A 24,748-nucleotide genomic window follows, 5' to 3' on the forward strand; every position below is an offset into this window, starting at 1 on the left:
TAAGTATATTATTTGCACAGGTCAGCCAATGTACATTTATGATCTGCAAACATGTAAACAGCGGTGGTTTCTGGCTGCTCTGAGTGACGGCACAGGCACACGCATGAAATCTGTCTCTGACTAGGCAGCGGGCAAGGCAGAATCAGAACAGTCCGCTCACAACACCTCACTGCCAATCTATGCCTCGGCGATAGATTGATGCTGCTTGAGTCCGAGACCGCGGGTTGGTTGCCTCGAGCTCATTCGTCCGCGTTGTTGGCTCCGCCCCACGTTAGCTTCGCCCCCCCCCCCCTTTCACGCTGGCTCCCTCCTCCTCACGGGTCTTCCCTCAGGCGAGCTCCGCCCCTCCGGCTCTGCCTCGCGCTCCTTCCCTTCCCCCCCTCCTCGCGCTCGCGCCGCTCTCGCGCTCCCTTTCCCCTCCCCCCTCCCTGTCAGTGCGGTGGCTGCGCTGGGAAACATGGCGTCGGAGGGGATGATTTTAACCAACCACGACCATCAAATCCGCGTCGGGGTCCTCACAGGTAACGGGCCGCGGCCGGGCACGGCACGGGGCGGGGCGGGGAAGAGCCGGTAGAGGGTCGGTGCTCCCTGTTAGGCCGCCCCGCGGGGTGTCCCAACGGCTGTCTCCTCCCGTGACGGCGCCGCCGCGCGGGGCGCCATAGCTGGTCGCCAGTGTTTCTGGGCCTAGGCCTGGGTTTGGGGGCTCCGGCCAGAGGGGTGGCCCCGGCTGCGGCGGCCGTGCGCGTGAGGCCGGGGGAATGGTTTGGGCGCCGCTGCCGCATGCGGGCGGGCTGCTCCGCGCTGCACTGGGGACTGGCCCGTAAATAACCTGAGCCGTGGGGTGGGGGAGGGGAGATGGCCGGGCCCCGGGATTATTATAGGTGCAGCGGTGCCTGGGATAAGTGTCTCTTCGGCCAAGCTGAGCTCAGGGGAGGTGGACCTGCAGTTCTCACCCGGGCGGGAGGCGAGCTCAGCTCAGCTAAGCTTACGCCCCCGGGGAAATGCCTCTGAGCGTGGCACGCACAGCGCAGGAGGCACCTTTGCAGTCACTCTTTCCCTTCCCTCCTGTGTCCTTTACTTCCAGGAAGGTGGAGCGCGCCTGTGTGTGGGCATGTATGGTGCTGCTACTCATAGCGCACGGTTGATCCTTTAATAAACTCGTAGTACATTACATGCTATTGCTGTAAAGAATGACTTCTAGATCCATAGTGTGTGTTGCAGCTTCGGGGTTTATTCGGCTTTTGAGGTTGTATGGCCTGATGTAGTGTGGAGATTCAGGCTCCTGATTGAGAGCCACACGCCTAAAACCCATGAGGGTATGCCTTTTTACAGAGAATAAATCTGAATATGTGGGTGCAAAGATATTAGAGATATTTATATCATGTCCAGTTCACATAGCTTTTAGCAGAAGTTCGAGAAGGGATAGATGTTAATGAAAAGCTGTTTTATGAACACATTGACGAGTCTGTAGGTGTTCGGGATGGAAAGGGATAAATTAGCAGAAGAGAGACTGAAGAGCTAATCGGAGAGTTATTTATTGAGCTTGGTGATGTTAAATAAGAACGACCCTACCTCTTCTCTTTTTAAAAATGGATTGTATTTGTCTGTGTTCTTGTCGGTCCCAGATATTGGATGAGGGTATGTTCTGCCTATCAGTGTCCTATTGGAAGCTCCCCTGGGTAGGGAAGCAAGTCTGAATGTGACAGGTAGAGGGAAACCCCCGAGTCTGATGGTGTGCTGTTCTTTCCTCCTGGTGCTGAAATTGTCAGCCCACTGACTTTCATCAGCAGTACCCACCAATAGAATTAAAGGGTTAGAACAGGGATAGGAATTTCAAGCATTATTGCAAGATTATTGTGGCAGAATATAAACCTCTAGAAAACTCCACTGTAATAGTAATAGAAAAGTAAATCTGTAGTGTTGGTTTCACAGTTTAAACAATCAGCTTGTTCATAATGACATAAGTGGTTTGACAAAGTGTGAAAGTCAAATTGCAGGAGTTTATTCCTTTCTGTTTATGTACCCTATGGCACAAACACAATTTAATTTTATAAAACTTAAAGTATGGGGGGAGGAGTATGGCAGTTATAGAATATTAATTGCATGTTTTGTACATTTTTATGTAGCTTCAATTTTTCTCCATGTTGATTGGTGATTTCTGGTATCTTGCATGTTACTTTTAGAAACTAAAAGTCTAAAAGTTTTAGTTCTTGTACATTTTAAAGAAATGCAATATAAGCCATAAGTGATGCAACAATTTCTTAAACAATTGTTTCAGAGGCTTGAAATAGCCACATGATATCACAAAGATCTGTTCTCTGTTATATATCTGTGATTATAATTCCTATCTGATTATTAAATTCTTGTACTTGTTACCATAAATTGTGGTTCCAATTGTGGTTCCAAGACAGGGCCTGTCTTTAAAAAGCAAATACACCTGTCCTTGTTCCTTAAATCCATGATTTTTATTAAAATATTCAAGGTTGCACTAAAGTGTTCTTTCCAGTGATAAGAAATGGTTTATGTACTTAATAATTTTTAATAACCCTTTGTAGTTTAGCCAGTGGACTTTTTACAGACTTCCAGTCAGAATTCATACAAATATATTATTTGAAAATAATATCATTGCCTGAGCTTCATTCTCTTCTCTGTGGTGTTTCTGTTTATCCATTGAGAGCTAATATTTGTACTTTGAGGGTTTTTGTCCTCTGGATGTTTTTATCTTCTCTCCAGCTGTGAATTCAGCAAATATAGTATGCGGTCTATTGAAATTTCTCATAAAAATGAACTAATAATTGTATGTTTGGCTAATTTCTGAAAGAATAAGAGTAGGAAGAGAAACATTAAACATAAGCAGTATTTTTCTGGTTTAGTCTTTCAGATTCATTTAGGAATTAGAAATCAGATAATTAACTTAGCATGGGCTCTTTAGCTTTCTACTTAAGATTATATCTATATATTTGTTTCATTATCAGTGAAGTAGTAAAAGTACATATGTGTATGTTTTATCAGTAGAGGCATATACACTTCTATTCCTGTCACACTTTGAAATGTACAATTAGAAATGCTATATTGCATATAGACTAAATCATTATCGCTCCTTTAAAATGATATTCAAATAGAATTTAAATGTACTGTAAAAAGTAAGTGGTTTATATTGATTTGTCAGGAGAAAAGGTTACATCTATTTCAGTGATTGATTATTATGTGGTAGTTACTAATAGATGTGTTTTGCTTATTGTAGATATTGAAGGTTGTTCAATAATAATAAATTATTAATGTCAAGTGAATATTTTCTACCTTATAACTTGAATCAGTTATGTTCAAATAGGCTTTTAGAATACCTTCTGAAAGTGATCATGGTTTGTATATCTTCAAGAGTGTGTATTGCTACTTTTAACAGTTTGCTGTTTAAAAATAAATGTTGCTTCTCACCTCTCTGTTCTTACTGCAACAATTTATTACAATAGAAATTTAGAATGTAAAAGATTCTGCTGTCTGTATATGTGAAAATATATTTAATACTGACATTCAAAAATATACGGAAGATATATACTTGATATCTTAGTTTTATTTATTTTAATTAATGCAGCATATACTATAGTTGTTAAACTTTTTGTTAGCTGGGGTCAATAAGAAGTGGTTGTATACAGAAGCCACTGTCTCAAAATCCAGGAAGAGTCTCTTTGAAATGTAGAAGTGTATTGTGCATTGTACAGCATTCGAAAGCTGACTTTCACATTTTCATTCACATATACTGCTATGTCTTTATTCAAAAAGCTACAGCCTTGACCTTACTCACAGAAATATGGACAAGTCTAAACACTATTGATAAAATACAGAACTAATAAACTAGGGCAGTATTTCCCATATGGACAGAAAAGCTCTTTAGCTAATGGATAGATAATTGTTTCTAGTTTTTGTATAGTGTGCATTCCAAGACATTTCTCAGTGTTAAAAGTATGCAACCTCAAAAATATCAAATAGCGTGCCACTGCTAATGCAGTGTTGAAGTTAAAGAAAGTGATCACACAGATTAATTTCAAAATTTCAGTTTCCTACTTGATCTCTGTATTTATGGTACACATTGAACAATAAGTCTTTATATTTGCTGTGTTCTCATGGGGATAATACAGCAATTAAAAGGTCCTCATAGAATCATAGAAACATAGAACTGGAAGGACCTCGAGAGGTCTTCTAGTCCAGTCCCCTGCACTCAAGGCAGGATTAAGTATTGTCTAGACCATCCCTGACAGGTGTTTGTCCAACCTCTTAAAAATCCCTGATGATGGAGATTTCACAACCTCCCTAGACAATTTATTCCAGTGTTTAACCACTCTGACAGTTAGGAATTTTTTCCTAATGTCCAACCTAAACCACAGTTGCTGCAATTAAAACCCATTGCTTCCTGTCCTATCCTCAGAGGTTAAGAAGAACAATTTTTCTCCATCCTCCTTGTAATAACCTTTTATGTACTTGAGAACTGTTATCATGTCCCCTCTCAGTCTTCTCTTCTCCAGACTAAACAAAGCCAATTTTTAAAATCTTCCTTAATATGTCATGTTTTCTAGACCTTTAATAATTTTTGTTGCTCTTCTCTGGACTTTCTCCAATTTGTGCACATCTTTCCTGAGATGTGGTGCCCAGAACTGGACACAATACTCCAGTTGAGGTGTAATCAGTGTGGAGTAGAGCAGAAGAATTACTTCTCGTTTCTTGTTTAAAATACTCCTGCTAATACATTCCAGCATGATGTTTGCTTTTTTTGCAACAGTGTTACACTGTTGACTCATATTTAGCTTGTGATCCACTATGACCCCCAGATCCCTTTCCGCAGTACTCCTTTCTAGGCAGTCATTTCCTGTTTTGTATGTGTCCAACTGATTGTTCCTTCCTAAATGAAGTACTTTGCATTTGTCCTTATTGCATTTCATCCTATTTACTTCAAATAATTTCTCCAGTTTGTCGAGATCATTTTGAATTTTAATCCTATCCTGCAAAGCACTTGCAACCCTTCCCAGCTTCGTATTGTCTGCAAACTTTATAAGTGTACTCTCTATGCCATTATTTAAATCATTGATGAAGATATTGAACAGAACTGGACCCAGAACTGATCCCTGCTGGACCCCACTCATTATGCCCTTCCAGTATGACACTGAGCCACTGATAATTACTCTCTGGGAATGATTTTCCAACTGGTTATGCACCCACCTTATAATAGTTCCATCTAGGTTGTATTTCCCTAGTTTGTTTATGAGAAGGTCATGCGAGATCGTATCAAAAGCCTTACTAAAGTCAAGATATACCACATCTACTGCTCCCCCCCATGCACAAGGCTTGTTACCCTGTCAAAGAAAGCTGTCAGGTTGGTTTGACACGATTTGTTCTTAATAAATCCATGCTGACTGTTATTTATCACCTTATTATCTTCTAGGTGTTTGAAAATTGATTTCTTAATTATTTGCTCCATTATCTTTCAGAGTACAGAAGTGAAGTTGACTGGTCTATAATTCCCCGGGTTGTCCTTATTTCCCTTTTTATAGATGGGCACTATATTTTCCCTTTTCCAGTCTTCTGGAATGATTCTGACTTTGTCGAAGCAGGAGAATCCCTTTCAGGGAGAATGGACTAGTATAGTTCTGTTGAGCATGAGCTTTGGCTTCACTAACATTCAGCGTGCCAGGTGGCTTCCCTTGGAAAAATAATATGTAGGAGAGATGCAGTGAAATTGATCAGTTTTAGTCAAAGATTGCATTTATATATTTTAAATAGAACTCCTTATCTGAAACTGTACTCCTTTTGCCACCTCACCCCCCAAAATATCAGACTAGACCAAAGTTTATTCATCTTCCTGATCTACATCACCTTCATCTTCCTGATCTACGTGCCTGATATAAGTAGTAGATCACCACTACTATCACCAGTAGATCACCACTGATGCCAGAATATTATTCTGGGCATCAATCTTGGGAAAAGTAAACTTCTTTTACATTGATTTTTCTTTTAGAAATATTTCTGGCAAAACAATCACGCCTCAACTCTGGGTTGTCTCTCCAGTCTTCTCTTCAGTTTCAAGTTGCAGCCTTAGGTACTGTCAAAGGTAAAATTGGTGGCTTCTCATTATGGTCCTTTTCTTAGCAAAAAGATGCATTTGAGTAGCCACTTATCTGAAACCTAGATTCAAGTCAGTGGCTCCTCCCAGGAGCCTCAGATAAGTCTCAAAAGTGCTTGGTTCTCCCCTGAACTAATTGGCTAGATTCCCATGGATTTACGGATCTTTAAAAGAATGCTCTTTGTAACCATCTTTTCAGCTAAAAGAGTAGAGTTTAGGCCCTTCTTCATTTTTGCGGAGGGGTCTTGCTAAATTCATGGAATGTACTGCTAAGTGCAGTTGTGAAGTGAGAAAGTTAACAAAAACCTGTAGGCCTTGCCTCCTTCACTATGCATTTTGCAAGATAAAAATTGAACATATTCAAAGGTTTGCAAAAGAAGTGCTCCCTCCTATGGAACTTGTGAAGAGTGTGGGTTTAAGTGATGCCATGGTATCTCTCAAGTAGTGAAATACTTTCACATAACTCCTCTCACTTTGCCCCTGCCATACATGGAGTCTTAGGTTTCATGATTAATCACTGAAAAGTCCAAGTAATGTAAGTGAAAAAATGTGTTAATTTTATTGTCATAATGGTTTATTATGATTGACTTAGACTAAAGTTCTTTTCTCTTAAAGGTATGTGTTTTAGGGCCTGTTCCTACTGCTATTGGGATAAAGGGAAAAACTTCCATGGACTTCATTGGTAACTCATAGGTCTTGTCGGTACTGCGCTATAGTGCGGACTATTGGGATATTAATTGCAGAGTGCACCAAAGTGTTGTACTCTATCTGCCCTGTGTGAATGCTGCTGGCACAAATGAAAAGATACCTAATTCATGTTAACATAATCCTGTTTGAGAGAGGACTACATTAATGTGAACTAGATACTTTTAAGTTCGTGCCAACAACATCCACATGGGCTAGTTATAATGCAATACTTCGATGCACTCTGCAGTTCACGTACTCATAATCTGCACTGTAGCATAGTGTAGACCAGGGACTGGCAACCTTTGGCACATAGCCCATCAGGGAAATCCGCTGGCAGGCCAGGACGGTTTGTTTACCTGCAGCGTCTGCAGCTCCGACCGATCGCAGCTCCCATTGGCCACGTTTTGTCGTTCCATGCCAATGGGGACTGTGGGAAGTGGCGGCCAGCACATCCCTCGGCCCGCGCCGCTTCCCACAGCCCCCATTGGTCTGGAATGGTGAACCGCGGCCAGTGGGATCTGCGATCGGCTGAACCTGCGGACACTGCAGGTAAACTGTCCCGGCTGATCAGCCGATTTCCCTGATGGGCCATGTGCCAAAGGTTGCCGATCCCTGGTGTAGACATAGGCTTAGTCAGCAGTTACGTACTATAAAATTTATTTTCAAAGAGCAGCAGCAAGACATTTGTAGCTGTAGTCCAGGGGTTGGAGTGACTAACTACAAACCTAATTTAGCTGCAAATGTAAGTGGCCTATATATGCCAACAAACTTCAGTGTTGCTCTCTGGTGTTCTACAAAATGTGTAAATATATTTTAGTGTGTATTTCTTATACAAATGACATTGAAGTGTTTGGCAAATGTAGTACACTACTACGGCATGCTGTATATGTATCTTAGATTGAAGAAAAATTGTATGTTTCAGAAATAGGATGTGATTGTTTAGTTTTTTTTAGAGTGTATCATGATTATGCAGAAGAGGGCAGTGGCAAGGGGGCACATGAATCCTTAACTTCGGCATTTCCTTGACTTTTAGGTACTTAACTGCATGATCTTAATATTCTAATTTTTTTTAAATAATGGTTATATCTTTTTAGAATTTTGAAAACTATATATTACTTGGAAATAGTTTTGTTTTTTTACAATTTTACTTGTGATCTTATTTTGACGAGACTAGAATGTGACTAAATTAAACAGATGTACAAATGTAACTGATCACAAAAGGCAAGAAATAGAACCATAAGGGACCATTTCAGGGTGATTCAGTTGGGGTCTGTGTTTTAATAGTTAAAACTGTTGGTCCACTGATTAAAGATTACTGTTTCAGTGTATACTGTGCAATACGGACAATAGTGTGAGTGTATATTAAGCAGCATCTTAAATCGCCATATTTTAAATAGTAACATGAAATGGGAGGGTGGAAAAACACTTGCATGACTAACCTGTTTGTATTACTAAGTAATTTGCTAGTAGCAGGGTCATGTCAAGCAAACATACTAATTTAAGTTAGAAACATTTAAAAAGTTAACCCTAAAGTTACCATTTTGGAGATATTTTATTGAACAGTAGGCAACCAGGTTATATAAACAAGTAGAATTACAGTATTACTACTTTCTTGTCCTTACAGGGCTTTCCCATTTGTCAGCAATAGCAGTAAAGTCATTCTGGTTAATTTGACTGTGCCCAGAGGTCTTATGGGTTGGTGTATCACTGGCATGATACTTTGTTGGTAGAAGGATGGGAAAGTGACCTTCACTGTCCCTCCCTGTGTTCTTCCCATATTGTGCCCATGTGGCAGCAGAGGATCACAGCTGTGTGACTGGTGTTTCCTAGATATAGTGCTGCTTCTGTGGCTTAGTAGGAGTCCAACTAGAACTGGATCAGCTTAATTCTGTCACTGTTGGAGATAGGAGGAAGGCTCTACTTGCAGAGCTGCACACCTTTAGGGGAGTGTATGGATGAAGAGCTGTGCATCTTTGAGGATCACATTCTATTGCCTGCTGCAGAACTGACCCAGGGAAGTCCCCAGAATGACAGGAACAAGTTGGGGAGTGGACAGAGAGCAGGTGGAACAGGTGGCTCCTCAGATAGGCTGCACAGGAGTGGATTGAGGCAAGGCACAAGGACAAGTCCCACAAGGGTAAGAAGTCTCCCTGCATAGCCTCTTGAAAGGGCATCAAATCACCTGGATAAATGGCTGTAGCTGAGGCTGTGGAAAACAAGTCCCTTTCTACCTAGACTACTCAATGTTGTCTTCCTCCCTTCACAGGATTTCTACTGTGAGAACAGAGAGCAGACCAGACCCCAAAAGCCAGGCAGTTGCTAACAGACCAAAAGGCCCATATTGTCCATTCCTTCCCTCTTTCCCATCCCCCCGTACTCTTTTCTTGCCCCCCTCCGTGAGTCACCTGGTCTTCCACATGCTCTGGGCTATTTAGTTATCTGTAACTGGGGTGCCTCAGGACTTGTCAGGATGATTGCTTTTGCCTCCCTAAAGGGCTACATCATTTCCTTACTTAGAGAATCAGCTAGGATTAAACAACACAAGTCAAAGGTGTTCACACAATATGGTTAGACAGCTTCAGCTGGAGCTTAGTTTTTTCCCTGCCCAATTCATCATGGACATGCACAATGATTCATGGAACTTGGACATAGTATAAAGGTGAAAAAACTCTAGGGTCTCTGTATGCTACCCATTGGAGTCTTCAGAGGGACATCTCTCCCTCTCTGAATTTGACAAATTTGACAAAATTTGGAAATAAGAGCAAAAAAATTTCAGGGAAGAAAAAGGTTTCATCTGCATCTATATCTAATAAGAGGAGGAAATGGTGGTGTGTAGGTTTGAGAGAGATCCTTTCTTCTACCAACAGTGTTCCTAAAACTAGTCTCCAGAAAAACAAGGAGCAAGAGGTGTAGACACTTCTAATTTTCCTTCCTTTCCTTCATCTCTGATTCCCTTGTTTGCAAGTCATATAAGCATAACAGTCTCAAAAGGGACAAAAAGAGTCTAAGAAACTGTTAGGGTTTTCAAAATCTGTTTCATAGGAAGATGAGCCCCAAAATAAGTGTCTCAAGAAGGAGTATTTTGAAATTATTCTCAAGAAGCTAGTAAAGGGACTACGTATTCTGCTGGATGATTTCACCCAAAAAAGGAAACATTGGAGGAGGTGGAGAAGGTGTGTAGCAAGGCCGTGGTCAAATATATGTATTTCTGCTCAGGATCAAAATCAGATCCATATATCTGTCTATATCCTCTTCTGGAGAACACACATTTTGGAAAATTCTGCAGAAGCAAAGCATCTAGAAAGTGTAGCTAAGAAACAATATAATGTACACAAATCTAAATCTGACTGGTTACATTCCCTAAAATGGACACAGCCTTCTCTACTCTGATTAAGATATGGCAATGCCAGTAGAAGGTGAATTTCTCCTGTGGAACATGGCAGTCAGGAACATATCAGAGGAGAAATTTTGAGGACACCTCAGTTCTCCTACATCTGTTACCTCCACCTCTTTTACTGGGGCCATCATAACTTGGATGGATTTTCTCTCTGATACCATCACTCTCAAGGTTACAATATCTTTTGATCTGGGAGCCATATTGAGAGATTTACTCAGCTGTGGCCTTCATGACACACTCCAGTTGATTGACAGATACACCCACTGCTCCTGCACTGTAACTCAGCACCATGTCACTAACTTCGGCTTTAAGACTATAGAAAGCAGACCTTAAAGAAAAATAAATGTGAGTCAGTGGACTACACTGGAAGTTAGACTTTTTGGTGAGTCTATAGATCAAGCAGCAACTGAGTCCTCTGGTAAAGCAGAAAAAGAGTTTTTTAGCCACAAAAACCTCCAGAAGAGATTCCATGTTATTCTGTAGATCCTGGAACTCCTTTTGCTGCTATTCAGCAAAACAATACAGGCAGGATAACCAACCAGCAAGAGGTAGTTAGAACAACCTAAGAGGCTTTGAGAGGTCAGTGAGACTCCACAGAGGAAACTTTGCCTCCTCCAAGCAAGCATACTTACAAGGCAACCCCGTATAGTGTGGGTCCTTAGAAAGAGAGCAAGTTGCAGGACTTCTAAAAGGTTTGGTATGCCCATGTTTGACATATGAGTCCTTATATATAGTTATTCTGGGTTTCACCTTAGAATTAAATGCAGTTCTGAAATTTGAGATTTTGTTTTTTATATCTTCAGCATTGTCCAATCCATTGGAACCCCAGAGTATGAAGATGGCTATAGATCACTTACTTCTGCTTGGAGCAAGAAGCTCAGGGACTCTATGCTTTTCCTAGTACCCTAGTATTCTGGGGAATGCAGGACAGTTCTCAACCTGAAATTCTCAAAAACTTTTCTATGGAAGCCAAAGATCAGGAAGAGAACTTAAAGTCCACCTTAGTGGTGACTGATGAAAAGGACTTCCTGTCATTGATAGACTTGAAGACATGCCTACCTGTGTGTTCCTATTCAATCTTTCTAGAGGAGGTATCTCCAGTTTGCACATGACTAGTGTTACCTCTACATGGCTTTACCCTTTGGCCTGGCAGTAGATCCAAGGTGTTTCCTGAACTGCTGATCATTGTTTTCCCATTTCTTAGGCAGCAAGGGGTTCATGTATGACTATTTTAGATCTCATCATCAGTAAGGCAAGAACAAAGTACTACATCTCGAAAGGAAAAATCCAGCACACCAATACAAAATGGGGAAGGAAGCAGTACTGCAGAAAAGGCTCTGAGTGTTATAGTGGATCACAAATTGAATGAGTCAACAGCGTGAAGCTGTTACAAAAACGTAAAAGTGATTCTGGGATGTATTAAGAGGAGTATCATCTAAGGCATAGGAGTTAATTGTTTTTGGGCAAACACTTTAAGAAAGAGGTGAGCAAATTGGGAAGAGTGCAAAAGAGAGCAACAAAAATAAGAAGTTTAGAAAATGCGACCTACAAAGAAAGAATTGACATGTTCAGTCTAGAGATGAGAGGGCAGAGGGGGGACATAAGTCTTCAAATATGTAAAAGGTTGTTATAACGATGATGGTAATCAATTGTTTTTCATGCCCAGCGAGGATAGGACAAGAAGTAATTGACTTAGTTTGCAGCAAGGGAGATTTAGATTAACTATTTGGAAAAACTTTCTACATATAAGGGTAGTTAAGCACTGAAACAGGTTATCTAGGGAGGTTGTGGTCACTCTGTCATTGGAGGATTTAAAGAATGGATTAGACCAGGGTTTCTCAAACTTCATTGCACGGCGACCCCCTTCTGACCACAAAAATTACTATACGATCCCAGGACGGGGCACCGAAGCCTGAGTACATCTGATTCCCACTACCCTGGATTGGGGAGCTAAAGCCTGAGCCCCACTGCTCTGGGTGGCGTAGTGGTCAAAGCTGAAATCCAAGGGCTTCAGCCCCAGCTGGTGGGCCTGTAACCTGAGCCCCACCACCCAAGGCTGAATCCCTCAGGCTTTGGCTTTGGCCCCGGGTGGTGGGGCTTGGGCTTCAGCCCCGAGCCCCAGCAAGTCAAAGCCAGCCCTGGCAACCCCATTAAAATGGGGTTGCTACCCACAGTTTAAGAACCGCTGGATTAGACAAATATCTGTCAGGAATGGTTTAGATTAGGGCTGTCAAGCAATAAAAAAAAATTATTCGCGATTAATCATGCTATTAAAAAAATTATTTGTGATTAATCATGCTGTTAAACAACAATAGAATGCCATTTATTTTAAATATTTTTGGATGTTTACTACATTTTCAAATACATTAATTTCAATTAAAGCACAAAATGAAAAGGAGTACTTGTGGCACCTTAGAGACTAACACATTTATTTGAGCATAATCTGTCGTGAGCTACAGCTCACTTCATCGGATGCATTTAGTGGAAAATACAGTGGGGAGATTTATATACACAGAGAACATGAAACAATGAGTGTTATACACACCGTAAGGAGAGTGATCACTTAAGATGAGCTATTACCAGCAGGAGAGTGGGGTGGGGGGGAGAAAATCTTTTGTAGTGATAATCAAGGTGGGCCATCTCCAGCCGTTGACAAGAATCTCTGAGGAACAGTGGAGGGGGGGGAATAACATGGGGAAATAGTTTTACTTTGTGTAATGACCCATCCACTCCGAGTCTCTATTCAAGCCTGAGTTAATTGTATCCAGTTTGCAAATTAATTCCAATTCAGCAGTCTCTCGTTGGAGTCTGTTTTTGAAGTTTTTTTTGTTGAAGAATAGCCACTCTCAGGTCTGTAATCGAGTGACCGGAGAGATTGAAGTGTTCTCCGACTGATTTTTGAATGTTACAATTCTTGACGTCTGATTTGTGTCCATTTATTCTTTTACATAGAGAATGTCCAGTTTGACCAATGTACATAGCAGAGGGGCATTGCTGGCACATGATGGCATATATCACATTGGTAGATGCACAGGTGAACGAGCCTCTGATAATGTGGCTGATGTGATTAGGCCCTATGATGGTGTCCCCTGAATAGATATGTGGACAGAGTTGGCAACGGGCTTTGTTCCAAGGATAGGTTCCTGGGTTAGTGGTTCTGTTGTGTGGTGTGTGGTTGCTGGTGAGTATTTGCTTCAGGTTGGGGGGCTGTCTGTAAGCAAGGACTGGCCTGTCTCCCAAGATCCGTGAGAGTGATGGGTCATCCTTCAGGATAGGTTGTAGATCCTTGATGATGCGTTGGAGAGGTTTTAGTTGGGGGCTGAAGGTGATGGCTAGTGGCGTTCTGTTATTTTCTTTGTTGGGCCTGTCCTGTAGTAGGTGACTTCTGGGTACTCTTCTGCCCCCCCCCCACTTTCCTGTTGGTAATAGCTCATCTTAAGTGATCACTCTCCTTACGGTGTGTATGGTAACATTCATTGTTTCATGTTCTCTGTGTATATAAATCTCCCCACTGTATTTTACACTGGATGCATCCGATGAAGGGAACTGTAACTCACGAAAGCTTGTGCTCAAATAAATTTGTTAGTCTCTAAGGTGCCACAAGTATTCCTTTTCTTTTTGCGAATACAGACTAACACGGCTGCTACTCTGAAACCTGTAATTTAAAACACAGAATACAGAGTGTACAGTGCTCACTTTATATTTATTTTTTATTACAAATATTTGCATTGTAAAAAACAAGTGTTTCAATTCACCTCATACAAGTACTATAGTGCAATCTCTTTATCTTCATCTCTTTATGGAAGTTGACTTACAAATGTAGAATTACGTTAAAAAAACAACAACAAACCTACGTTCAAAAATAAAACAATGTAAATCTTTAGAGCCTACAAGTCCACTCAGTCCTACTTCTTAGTCAGCCAATCACTCAGACAAACAAGGTTGGTTACAATTTACAGGAGATAATGCTGCCTGCTTCTTGTTTACAGTGTCACCTGAAAGTGAGAACAGGCGTTCACATGGCACTATTGTAGTTGGCGTTGCAAGATATTTACATGCCGGATGCGCTAAAGATTCATATGTCCCTTCGTGCTTCAACCACCATTCATGCTGATGATAGGTTCTGCTTGATAACGATCCAAACTAGTGCAGACTGATGCATGTTCATTTTCATCATCTGCCACCAGCAGAAGGTTGATTTTCTTTTTTGGTGGTTTGGGTTCTGTAGTTTTGCATCAGAGTATTGCTCTTTTAAGACATCTGAAAGCATGCCCCACACCTCGTGCCTCTCGGATTTTGAATGGCACTTCAGATTCTTAAACCTTGGGTCTAGTGCTGTAGCTATTTTTAGAAATCTCTCATTGTTACCTTCTTTGTGTTTTTGTCAAATCTGCAGTGAAAATGTTCTTAAAACGAACATGTGCTGGGTCATCATCAGAGACTGCTATAACATGAAATATATGCAGAATGTGGGTAAAACAGAGCAGGAGACATACAATTCTCTCCCCAAGGAGTACAGTCACAAATTTAATTGACACATTTTTTTAACAAGCAACATCAGCATGGAAGCATGTCCTTTGGAATGGTGGCTGAAGCATGAAGGGGCATATGAATGTTTTGTAGCCAGCGTTACAAGGTATTTATGTGCCAGATATGCTAAAGTGCCATGCGAACACCTGTTCTCACTTTCAGGTGACATTGTAAATAAGAAGCAGTCAACAGTATCTCCCGTCAATAGCAGTTGGCAGAATAAGAAGTAGGACTGAGTGGACTTGCAGGCTATAAAGTTTTACACTGTTTTGTTTTTGAGTGCAGTTATGTAATCAAAAAAAATCTGCATTTGTAAGTTGCACTTTCACAATAGAGATTGCACTTCAGTAACTGTATGAGGGGAATTTCTGTTTTTACAAATATGTGCACTGTAAAAATGATAATCAAAAATAATAGTAATATGAAGTGAGCACTGTGCACTTTGTATTCTGTTGTAATTGAAATCAATATTGAAAATATAGAAAAACATCCAAAAATATTTAATACATTTCAATTAGTATTCTATAGTTATAAGTGCGATTAATCACGATTAAATTTTTTTGAGTTAACTGCAATTAATTGACAGCTCTAGTCTAGATATATTTAATCTTGGCTCAACATGCGGGGATGGACTAGATGGTCCCTTCCAGACCTACACTTCTATGATTCTATGAATCATCCAGCTAGGAAGGTGAAGCATGTGACTAAGTGACCAGTGTGCCCCTTGTGGCACAGTATTGCATAGCAGGCTTTTCTCCTTTAGCACCACCTGCTGACAGCCTCTCCTGGTGGGCCAGGTCACGTGTAGTCCTGGACCTTCTGAGGTAAATCAACATTCCAACAAATAACAGTCCATCTCCCTCACACTGGGCCTTCTGTCCAATTTTGGACTCAGTCTTTATGCCTTGCCAGAGGGGTTCCAATCCACTTTTATCAATGGTCCAGGAGGGGAACCCAGACCCTCCCTCCCTCTCCACTGGATTCTGGTCCAAGGACCCTTTATTAAGCAGTCAAGGCCTGTTGACACAGAGCCCTTGCCAGTTTTCTGGATCACATCCTACCTTACCCTGTCTTGGGCCTTTTTGTCATAGCAGGTTCACAGTATATTGACTCTTCCCTTTCTAAACTTCTTCCACAGGCTTGCTGCAGAGCTTTCTAGCGCTTTCTGCCATCCAGCTAGTTCTGCTACTGGAGAGTTTTCTCTACTCTCCTAGCAGGGCAGTCCCTAACTTCGTTGGAGTCTTCCTATTCCCTGCAGGCCCCTCCACCAGCATAGAGATTCTGGAGCCTACTTGTTTCCTGTTGCTTTTCTTCACAACTATCTTGGGCTCCCTGTTGCAGAGAGACCTTACTTCTGCCAGCAGTCCAGCTCAGCTTCCAGACTCCAGAAGGGCATCTTTCACTGAGAGAGAGCCAGTAATCTGCTCTCCCTCCTTTGCAGCCCCCAACTGAGCCCAGTTCAATCTTTTTAACTCCTCCTTCCAGGCTTGACACCTACCACAGTTATAGCAGGGCAAGCCCCCAGGCTCTCACTAACCTCCTTCTGCGCCAGTGTGGAGTTAGTACTCTCCATCAGAACGGTTTTAGAGCGTGGGGCTTTATCAATAGAACTGCAGTACTGTACCTTTCATAAAAATAAAGTTTGTGCTGAGAATTATTGTGGCCTTCATACGTAAAGTAAGTTCAGATAGGTCACAGGAAAATATCTTTCCATCTTTCTGTTCTCATTTGAAACATTCCTTGGGAAACTATGGTACCCCTTGAACATCAGGAGAATGTTAAAGACCTCTATTGCATGCACTATGCCCTTCAGAAAGTTTTTGGCCCTGATCATTCTGTACCACCTATCAAGGAGTTAAGGGGAAAAAAAGCTTTGAAGGCTTTCATTTTTAAAGGTGTAAAATGGTGTATTGCTGAGATGTATAAGACCAGAAGCCTGCCTTTCCCCCCTCAAACATTTGTGCATACTTCCTCAGAAACATCCTGTGCTGAAAGATATGTAAGGTGGCTGCCTAGCTGTGCATCCACATACATTAATTGGTATAGGTTAGAAGTTTTAGCCTCAGCTGAGATTATATTTGAAGGTTTCTGCATACTTTGGTCACTTGTTAGCCATATAAATAAAGCTAAGCTTATATATAGTTATTTTATGCACTTTTGGTTCTCTCCCCAGCTGTATACTTTTATTGGAAATCCCATTCTTAAGGGATCTGTAGAATTTTTTACGGAATAGGATAATGTGTCTTAACCTATCTGAAAACTTCCTTCTTTCTCATGGGATGGTTCGCAGATCCATCCCATATGATGCAAGTTTGCAGTTTAGGGGGATGGGTTGTGCCTTTGTTGCTTTTTTTCTTCTCCCTCTTAAGTGCAATTTCTTTCTATACTCTGCTGATGCTTGAAGCAGATTTAAAATTACAGTACATTTTTCTGGTTTCAGAGTAGCAGCCGTGTTAGTCTGTATTCGCAAAAAAGAAAAGGAGTACTTGTGGCACCTTAGAGACTAACAAATTTATTTGAGCATAAGCTTTCGTGAGCTACAGCTCACTTCATCGGATGCATTTTTCTGTGATTGTTTTTGCTATGTTAATTACCTGTTAGTGGAGTTTTAGGAGAATTGGCCTCTATGTGGCAGCTTTGGAAGAATCTCAAACTGGCAGGGTACCCCAGGATGTGGCCATTTTCAGCCTGCTGTGATTGACAAGTTAGGGCTCTGCTTTCAGTGAATTGCAAGAAGGGGAAACCCGCTGTAAAGTATCTACAGACTTTACAGCTAGAAGAAAAGAAATTTTCTGGGTAATTCAAGATACGTTTTCCTGTTATCAAGTGTATATTTTCTGATTGACATGCATAATAGCTAGGTCAGCATATAGTCCGTTCCAGATGTTTGTGCCCAACATAGAGCCAAGCATCCAGGATCTTATCTAGGTGTAAGCAGCTGGAAAAGCTGCATGATATGTTTATAGAACTATTTAAATTTATGCTAAAAACTGAGATAAAAATAATTGGTCTGGCTACGTAAACTGTCTTGGAATGGGGAGAAGTGAGTACTGGATCTAGCATTTGTGGAGAAGCAGGAATGGGTTTTGTAGATTTGTATACCACAATTTAAATAGAATAAGCATAAAAACATCTAGATTAAGACAATCTGTCTCACTTTAGCTAAATTGAAGCATGATAAAGAACAGATATGCAGTACTAATTGCTTATAGTGGTGACATCTGCTCTAGCCCAGTGATTTGCTTGATTATTGTTTCTGTTTTTAGAATTTTAGAAAACTTCAGTGTTCAGGTGCCACTTTGGGAACTAAATAGGTTTGTTTCAGGGTATATTGTCAGTGTTGCTCAAAATGGCAACTGCTTCTGCCTTAAAGGTTTATGGTGCAAACCAAAATGCACATTTGTTAGGGATGGGAAATTTGGCCTAGGAACTTATAGTTTAAACATCAAGGTCAGGAAACCTGTTTCACCACATTTGGCATTATGTATCTCTGAAAATGTGGCTAATAGCAGGTAGTGAGATGGACTGAAGATGAAGTCGGGAAACTTACGCTGTCACAAAAACTGGTTCTGTTGTGATTTTTTTTTTTTTTTTAAGGGATACTGGGGAAGAAGTGCTCTTTCCTCTTCTGTTACTTACCACTACCAGCTCTGGTCTCCCTTGTTTTCACTTTTTCCACAGACCATATGCCAGTCACGCTCTCTGTGGTCTTGTTTACATTGGGAATTGTTAATTGTGTTGAAACACTATTTTTATCAATCAAATTACCTAGCATGATGTTGACTATGAGTTTTTGGTCTGTATAGAAGAGAATGAGTAACCTTTTGGAAGCTAGGCTGGCATACAGTTGTCTTCTAGTAAATGCTAGCTGACATTCTATATTGAACTTGATTTGTCCTTGTATGCACTGACCAGAAAGTCATAGTTAGCATCATGTTAGCAAATTGTTTGGACTTTTTTTTTCCAATTTTTAATTTTTCTTTTTGCAACATCCTTTTGGCCTGAATACTTTCCTCACTGTTGATATTGAGCAGTGTCCTGATCTCTCTCTGGATACGCTCTAGGGTTATCCCTTTGAGATTGATGTGGATGGCACACCCAGCTGCAGGCTTCCCTGAATCAGGTAAATTGAACACTAGTATGCCTGAGGTGGCCTGGAAAAAGAGGTGGGATAAGGATCAGTGGCAGCTTGATTAAACTGGCACAGTTATAGGATCCTGTCTTCCAAGCAAAATGTTAGATGCATTTACCAGAAGACAGCTGTGTGCCATCATAGGCTGCAGACAAATCTGGTACACAGTTAGCTTCAATGGTTTATAATTATGTACTAACCATATTTGTGTGTGGACACAAACTGTGTATGGAGGTAACCAAGTCATGACCTGGTTTAAAATGAATGTTAAAAAGTGTAGTGAAAGTGGAATCTTAGTTATGAAGGCTCAGCATGTAGCAAAAGTAAGGAGAAAATGCAGTTCGAAATATTTGGAATTTTAATGCACGTAATAATCACAGAATAAAGCAATAATGCAAATGGAAAAATAGGAAATGTAAAAGGTTAGTGTGATTGCACAGGGACTTTTTAAGATAAATAAAAAGGGAATCGTAGAAAATGAAATGGAGAAATTACAGGAGTCTAGGCTTATAGTAATGCTATGTAGGTAGAAAGATGTAGCATAAAGTACAGTTTTAACAAAGGATATAAAGGGACACAAGTTATAAAAATGAAGCAAGAGGATGATGCTGGAAAGTACAGATTTGCTGAAAATGAAAAAGAGGTTCGTGTGCTTAGTGTTTACACAGCCTTCACTAGAAAGCCTAGTAGTAGGCTAGTTAATGTGATACACTAAGTAACCAAAAGGACAAAATGAGGAAGGAACAGGTTAAAGAAAAGTTGAAGTAAACTGAATGTAGTAAAAGCAACTGGTTGTAGTCAACTCTCCTTAGTATTTAAGGTGAGCTTTTCATCTTCCAAATGCTTTATGAACACTGAACCTGACAACTCTCTGCGGTAAATATTTTGCAGATGGTGAAATTGAGGGTATGTCTACTCTTCAAACTTGGAGTGTGGATCTCAGGTCCAGGAGACATACTGGTGCTAAATGTTACTGGTGCTAAAAATAGACTGTAGCCATGGTAACGTGAACAATGGAAGGGGCTAGCCACCCTGAGTACACCGCTTGTGTCTCAGATGGGCTGAGCTGTGTTCTACTTTTAGCTCACTAGCTCTGTGAAAGCTAGTGCGAGTGTATCTTCTGAAGCTGAGAATCACCCTCTCAGCTTGAAATGTAGACATATCCTAAGGTGTGCAAAAACTGTCAGCTGCTTTAAGGCAAAGTAGCAGTGCCTGAATTCCAGTTTTGCTCAGTCCATTGACCATGTTGCCTGATCAGAACCATTAACTGTTTGTTTTTTATAACTGTTGGAGGACAAGTGAAATTCCAGACTATTTGTCAAGAATACACATCACATATCATAATTAGGGAGTCCTTTTTTAATTCTCTACCTAAGGGCCAATATATATATATTTTTTTAAATCTTCAGTGTGTGGTAAAATGCTGGAACAAACTAACTGCTGACTTTTTCAGTAACTGTAAGCACCTAGAAGAAAATAAGATACTAAATAATAGGCAACATGGATTTATCAAAAATGAAGAATGTCAAACTGACATTTTTGAGTTCTTCCTGCCAAACTTAATTTTTTTCTTTTGGTTAGGATAACAAGTTTGGTTGATAAAGGAAATGCAGTAGTCTTGGTATATCTTGACTTTAGTAAGGTCACTGATAAGGTTCTGCACAACCCTTTCATAGGGGAAACAGGTAATGGGGATTAGCTAAAACTTTATACAGTTGGCCTCAAAAGTCTTTATATAGTTGGCCTCAAAAGTCTGACACACAGTGATTAATAAAGATTTTATGTTGAGTCGAGTCCTGTATGGTCTATTCTGGATCCAACGTTACTTAAAAGATTATTGATGAGTTTCACTGTTAGCGAATGATTTACAGGAGGGTGTAGGGGAGATTATGTGAAATTGCAAATGAAATTTTAGTATGATATAAACCTGAGAGAAATCACATTCTTATAAGATTTTATTTAAAATTCAGGTCAGCATTGATGAACTGAGAATACCGGGATGAAACCAAAATTATTTACTAAAACTTCAATGAGTAAATAATTCTTTAATAGAAGGAATAATCAAAAGTACAAATACAGACTAGAGGAATAGTGACTAGCTTCTGTATATCTCTAACTGATCTGTGTCCACAGGTGGTCTAAAAATTAAACTTTTTGAGAGCCAAGCATGTGTTGGAAGGAGAGGTGAATTCATAGAGGATTTCTTGAAAAGTGATCTGTAGAATATTAAAATAGAAGCAACACTGGGCTAGATAAGAATGTTTGTTACAAGTACAAAAATGGACTTTGTGATAGACAAGTTGAGACCTGAGCTGTAGCTCATGAAAGCTTACGCTCAAATAAATTTGTTAGTCTCTAAGGTGCCACAAGTACTCCTTTTCTTTTTGCGAATACAGACTAACACGGCTGCTACTCTGAAACTTGTCAAGTAATGCAACACTATCTCAAATAGTCAAATGCTATATTGAGTTGTTTTAACAGAAGAACTAGTCGATCTTGCTGCAGATTAATTAGACCTCATTTGGAGTACTACATTGAATTCTGCATATCAGATTTTAAAAAAGCAGCATTGGGATCAAGCATGTGTGGCTATTGTTTTTAACTCCCCCAAATCTACATTGACAGATTATGTGGCTGGAGTCCCACTAAGTGGAACTTCTAACATTCTCTAGCTTAAGGGAGTAAAATAGCTACTTATTTTGTTTCTTTGGATCACGTTGTTTAGAGTGACAAAGATTCTTTTCTCCACACTTGAAAACCCATACCTCCAGGGGAAAAAAAACCTGGAAAATACTCACAGGTTTACAAAGTGAACCATAAAATGTGTGCTGTATACTTTTCTTTGTAAGTATATTTATTCCTGAAACACAAAAAGGCAGAGATATTGTCAAAAATGAAAAGCTTGCAATTCTTAAGTAAATCACAAATCCATAAATGAATGCATCAGTCTACTAATTAGTTAGATCTACTGCTCTTATCTATCTTTAGCTACCGATATACTTTTGCCAACCTATTTTTTTTTCCAGTGTCTTGCTTTTTGATCAAACAAATATAAATGCAGTTAAAAACAAATAATTAACAGATGTTGAATTGGCAGGAAGAGAGTTATGGGCATTATAAAAACTGGCAAAATTCTGAATTACATTATTTTCTCTTCCGTGCATTTTACTTCCACAATTTTACACAGTGAACTGAGAGAAAACTGCCTTCACAATTGTAAATTTGGGGATAGAAATCTGGTTCTCCCATTCTAAATAGTAGAGAAGAATAAACAAAATTTTGGGATTACCTTCCCTTAGCCACACTTGAGTCTCTCTTTCCTGTTCTAGGCTCAATTTAACATCTTTGCAATAAGGCTCACCCATGTTGGTTAAGTATTGGAAAGGTTCCATACCTTCTCAATTTCTTTTCATTGTGCAATTACAGTTCTTTTTTAATTAGATCAAGCCAGATGTCCATTGAAACTATGAGATGAGTGTCATGAGCCTGTAGTCTTCATTTGCTTTTCTAACTTTTTTGTGCCTTGTTGTGTGAAATGAGTGTTGTGTTTTGATTGAGGAGTTGTTGTGCTCAGTGAAAGTTGCAACAATACTGGATGCAAACAGGTATGACATTTTCTTTCAGAATTCCTACTGGATATCATTAGGAAACTAGGGCATCAATCCTTTTTTCAGTCAACTAACTTTGAGGCTGAGAGTGGTTATGGAACTTTTAAACTTCCCTGGTTGCTTTAGGACTGTTTTTTAGTGTTGGCTCTTACTGAATGAGGTTTGAATAATGTACTGAACACCCATATCTCAGAAACTTGAGAAGGCTGCACTTTTGAAGTGTTCTTACTTCGTTTTGTTTTTCTTGTCTGAGAAGATGACAAGACCTCCTTGTCATATTTTTCTCTGCATTCTTGAATGGCATCATCAGCAACTTGGATAGAATATTCTGTGACTTTTTTTTCTTTTCAGGCATAGACTCAGTAGCATTAAAAAAGAATATATTTTTCCCTGTATGGCTGCTTTAAACCATTATTGTGTTTGACCATGTTGTCAGTTTTGATTCTTCTAAATATTTCTTCAATTTGTCCTTTTGTTTGTTCATTTTGCAGCATCTACTAGTGGACTTACAAGTTATCGACTGTCTGTATAGAGGAGTATATCCAGAGAGAAGTGCTTTAATGTAGAACAAAAGGAGAAATTGAAAGAAATGTTTGAAGGAGATTTTGTCATAAAAGAAGATTATAATTGTCTTAAGTTCAAGTCTTTGCCTTTCACTTTTTCTTAATAGTATAATCACCAATTGATCTCTGCCATTTTTTGGGAGTCAAAAATAAAGACTGTTCCTGAATGAATCTGATGGTGAACGAGCTGCTGGAAAGCTTGGAACAGCAACTTAAATAATCAGCACAATATCAAAAATGTCTCTCGCAGGATCAGCAGAATTATCAAACTCATCAATGTCCCAATTTTTCTAGATTTTAATTTAATGGCATAGTTGTTTTTGAAGTCTGAAGAAACTGACTTTCTGCATTTCTGGAGATTAATAGTAACCTATTCAGTCTTGCTACTTTAATTTTTCTTGCTGTTTACGTCTTAATTTAGAAGAATTACCCATTTTCATGATTTAAATCGCTTGCTCCTTCCACTTCCTTCAGCTTTATCATGTTGAGTCAGATAAATTAATACTGATTTTTGATACTCAAACACCAATTGCCTGTTTGTAATATTGATCATAGACATTTACTAACTAATGGAATTTAACATTGTGAAGATAAAGATAAGATGAAGTAGCCTCCTTTAACTAGAGCATCTGCTAGATTTGAGCAAACCAAGCCCACTCGTTAACAATTCCATCCACTCCCTTCTTTTAGTCATCTAATGACAGTTGATTCCAGTCACTAATTAGACCTCTCTCTCTCTCTCCCTCTCTCTCTTTTTCCACCAAATGCATCCGATGAAGTGAGCTGAAGCTCACGAAAGCTTATGCTCAAATAAATTTGTTAGTCTCTAAGGTGCCACAAGTACTCCTTTTTCTCTCTCTCCAGTCACCACTAACTCCTCCTTTTCTATTTAGGTGTACAAATCATTTTATTACCTAGATTTTTAATAGTGACTAGAGATTTTGCGTAGCTCACCTTTTTTGGTGTCCATTGTGAGATAACTTTAAAAGGGATCAAATGTTCAGAAAATATACCCACTCTCTAAAACTTAGCACCTTTTAAGGTATCTCAAGTTGGGTACCCAGAAATTGAGCCATACAAAGTCACTGGTCACTTCTGAACGTTAGGCCTATGTATATTTTTTCTTGTTCTGTAAGAGGCATAACCTTGATGTTCTTATTGCATCCTTCTAAACTTTTTAGGCAAGTTAAAGGATAACCTAATAAGAACTGGTGGTCGAAAAATTAGAATATTTTCTGTGAAAAGTTTCATAAAAAGATTTGAATTTTTTCAATTGGCCCTAAGCCTAATGGTTCTTCTAGTTGTTTTAACCTTTCAAATGTGCCATCTTCATTAAAATATTTCAGAGTGCAAACAGTACAGAATACTTGAGATAGAGTGACTTCAAAATTGTGTGCAAGAGGTTATTTGGAGTTATTTTGGCTAGACGAGCTGTGTGATGAGGATTTTACATAACTCTGCATCTATTGTCTTTTTGTTTTCCACTGTATCAAATTCAAGCTATTTGTCCCTATCTTTAAGGCATGTCAGGACACACCTGTGAGGAAGGAGAGTCATTGCTTACAGATGGGGAACTGAAAAAACAGATGTCATACAGGAAGTATGTGGCGCAGCTGGGAACAACTGTCTGATCTCTGGAGTGCTAATTGAGTGCCTTAAGAGAGACCACATTCTTCCTTTCATTGTCAGAAAACCCATTCTAGTGGCTATGAGTAGGGA

General features: G+C 39.8%; 1 protein-coding gene across 22 annotated transcripts in view; it reads left to right on the top strand.

Annotated features, from left to right (window-relative positions):
* Positions 1-263: 263 nt before the first annotated feature.
* GPHN (gephyrin) overlaps positions 264-24,748 on the top strand; it is a 544,780-nt gene continuing 520,295 nt past the window's right edge. For 8 of the 22 annotated variants that reach the window (XM_043517382.1, XM_043517393.1, XM_038404441.2 and 5 more), the window contains exon 1: positions 361-521. In XM_043517382.1, the coding sequence (XP_043373317.1) occupies positions 458-521 (64 nt within the window). In that variant the 5' untranslated portion in view covers positions 361-457. Of the gene's footprint in view, positions 522-18,790; positions 18,850-24,748 lie in introns of all 22 variants that reach the window. The other 14 variants (XM_038404449.2, XM_043517392.1, XM_038404456.2 and 11 more) reach the window with 11 other exon arrangements.

Source organism: Dermochelys coriacea, chromosome 6 (assembly GCF_009764565.3).
Source record: "Dermochelys coriacea isolate rDerCor1 chromosome 6, rDerCor1.pri.v4, whole genome shotgun sequence".
NCBI lineage: Eukaryota > Metazoa > Chordata > Testudines > Dermochelyidae > Dermochelys > Dermochelys coriacea.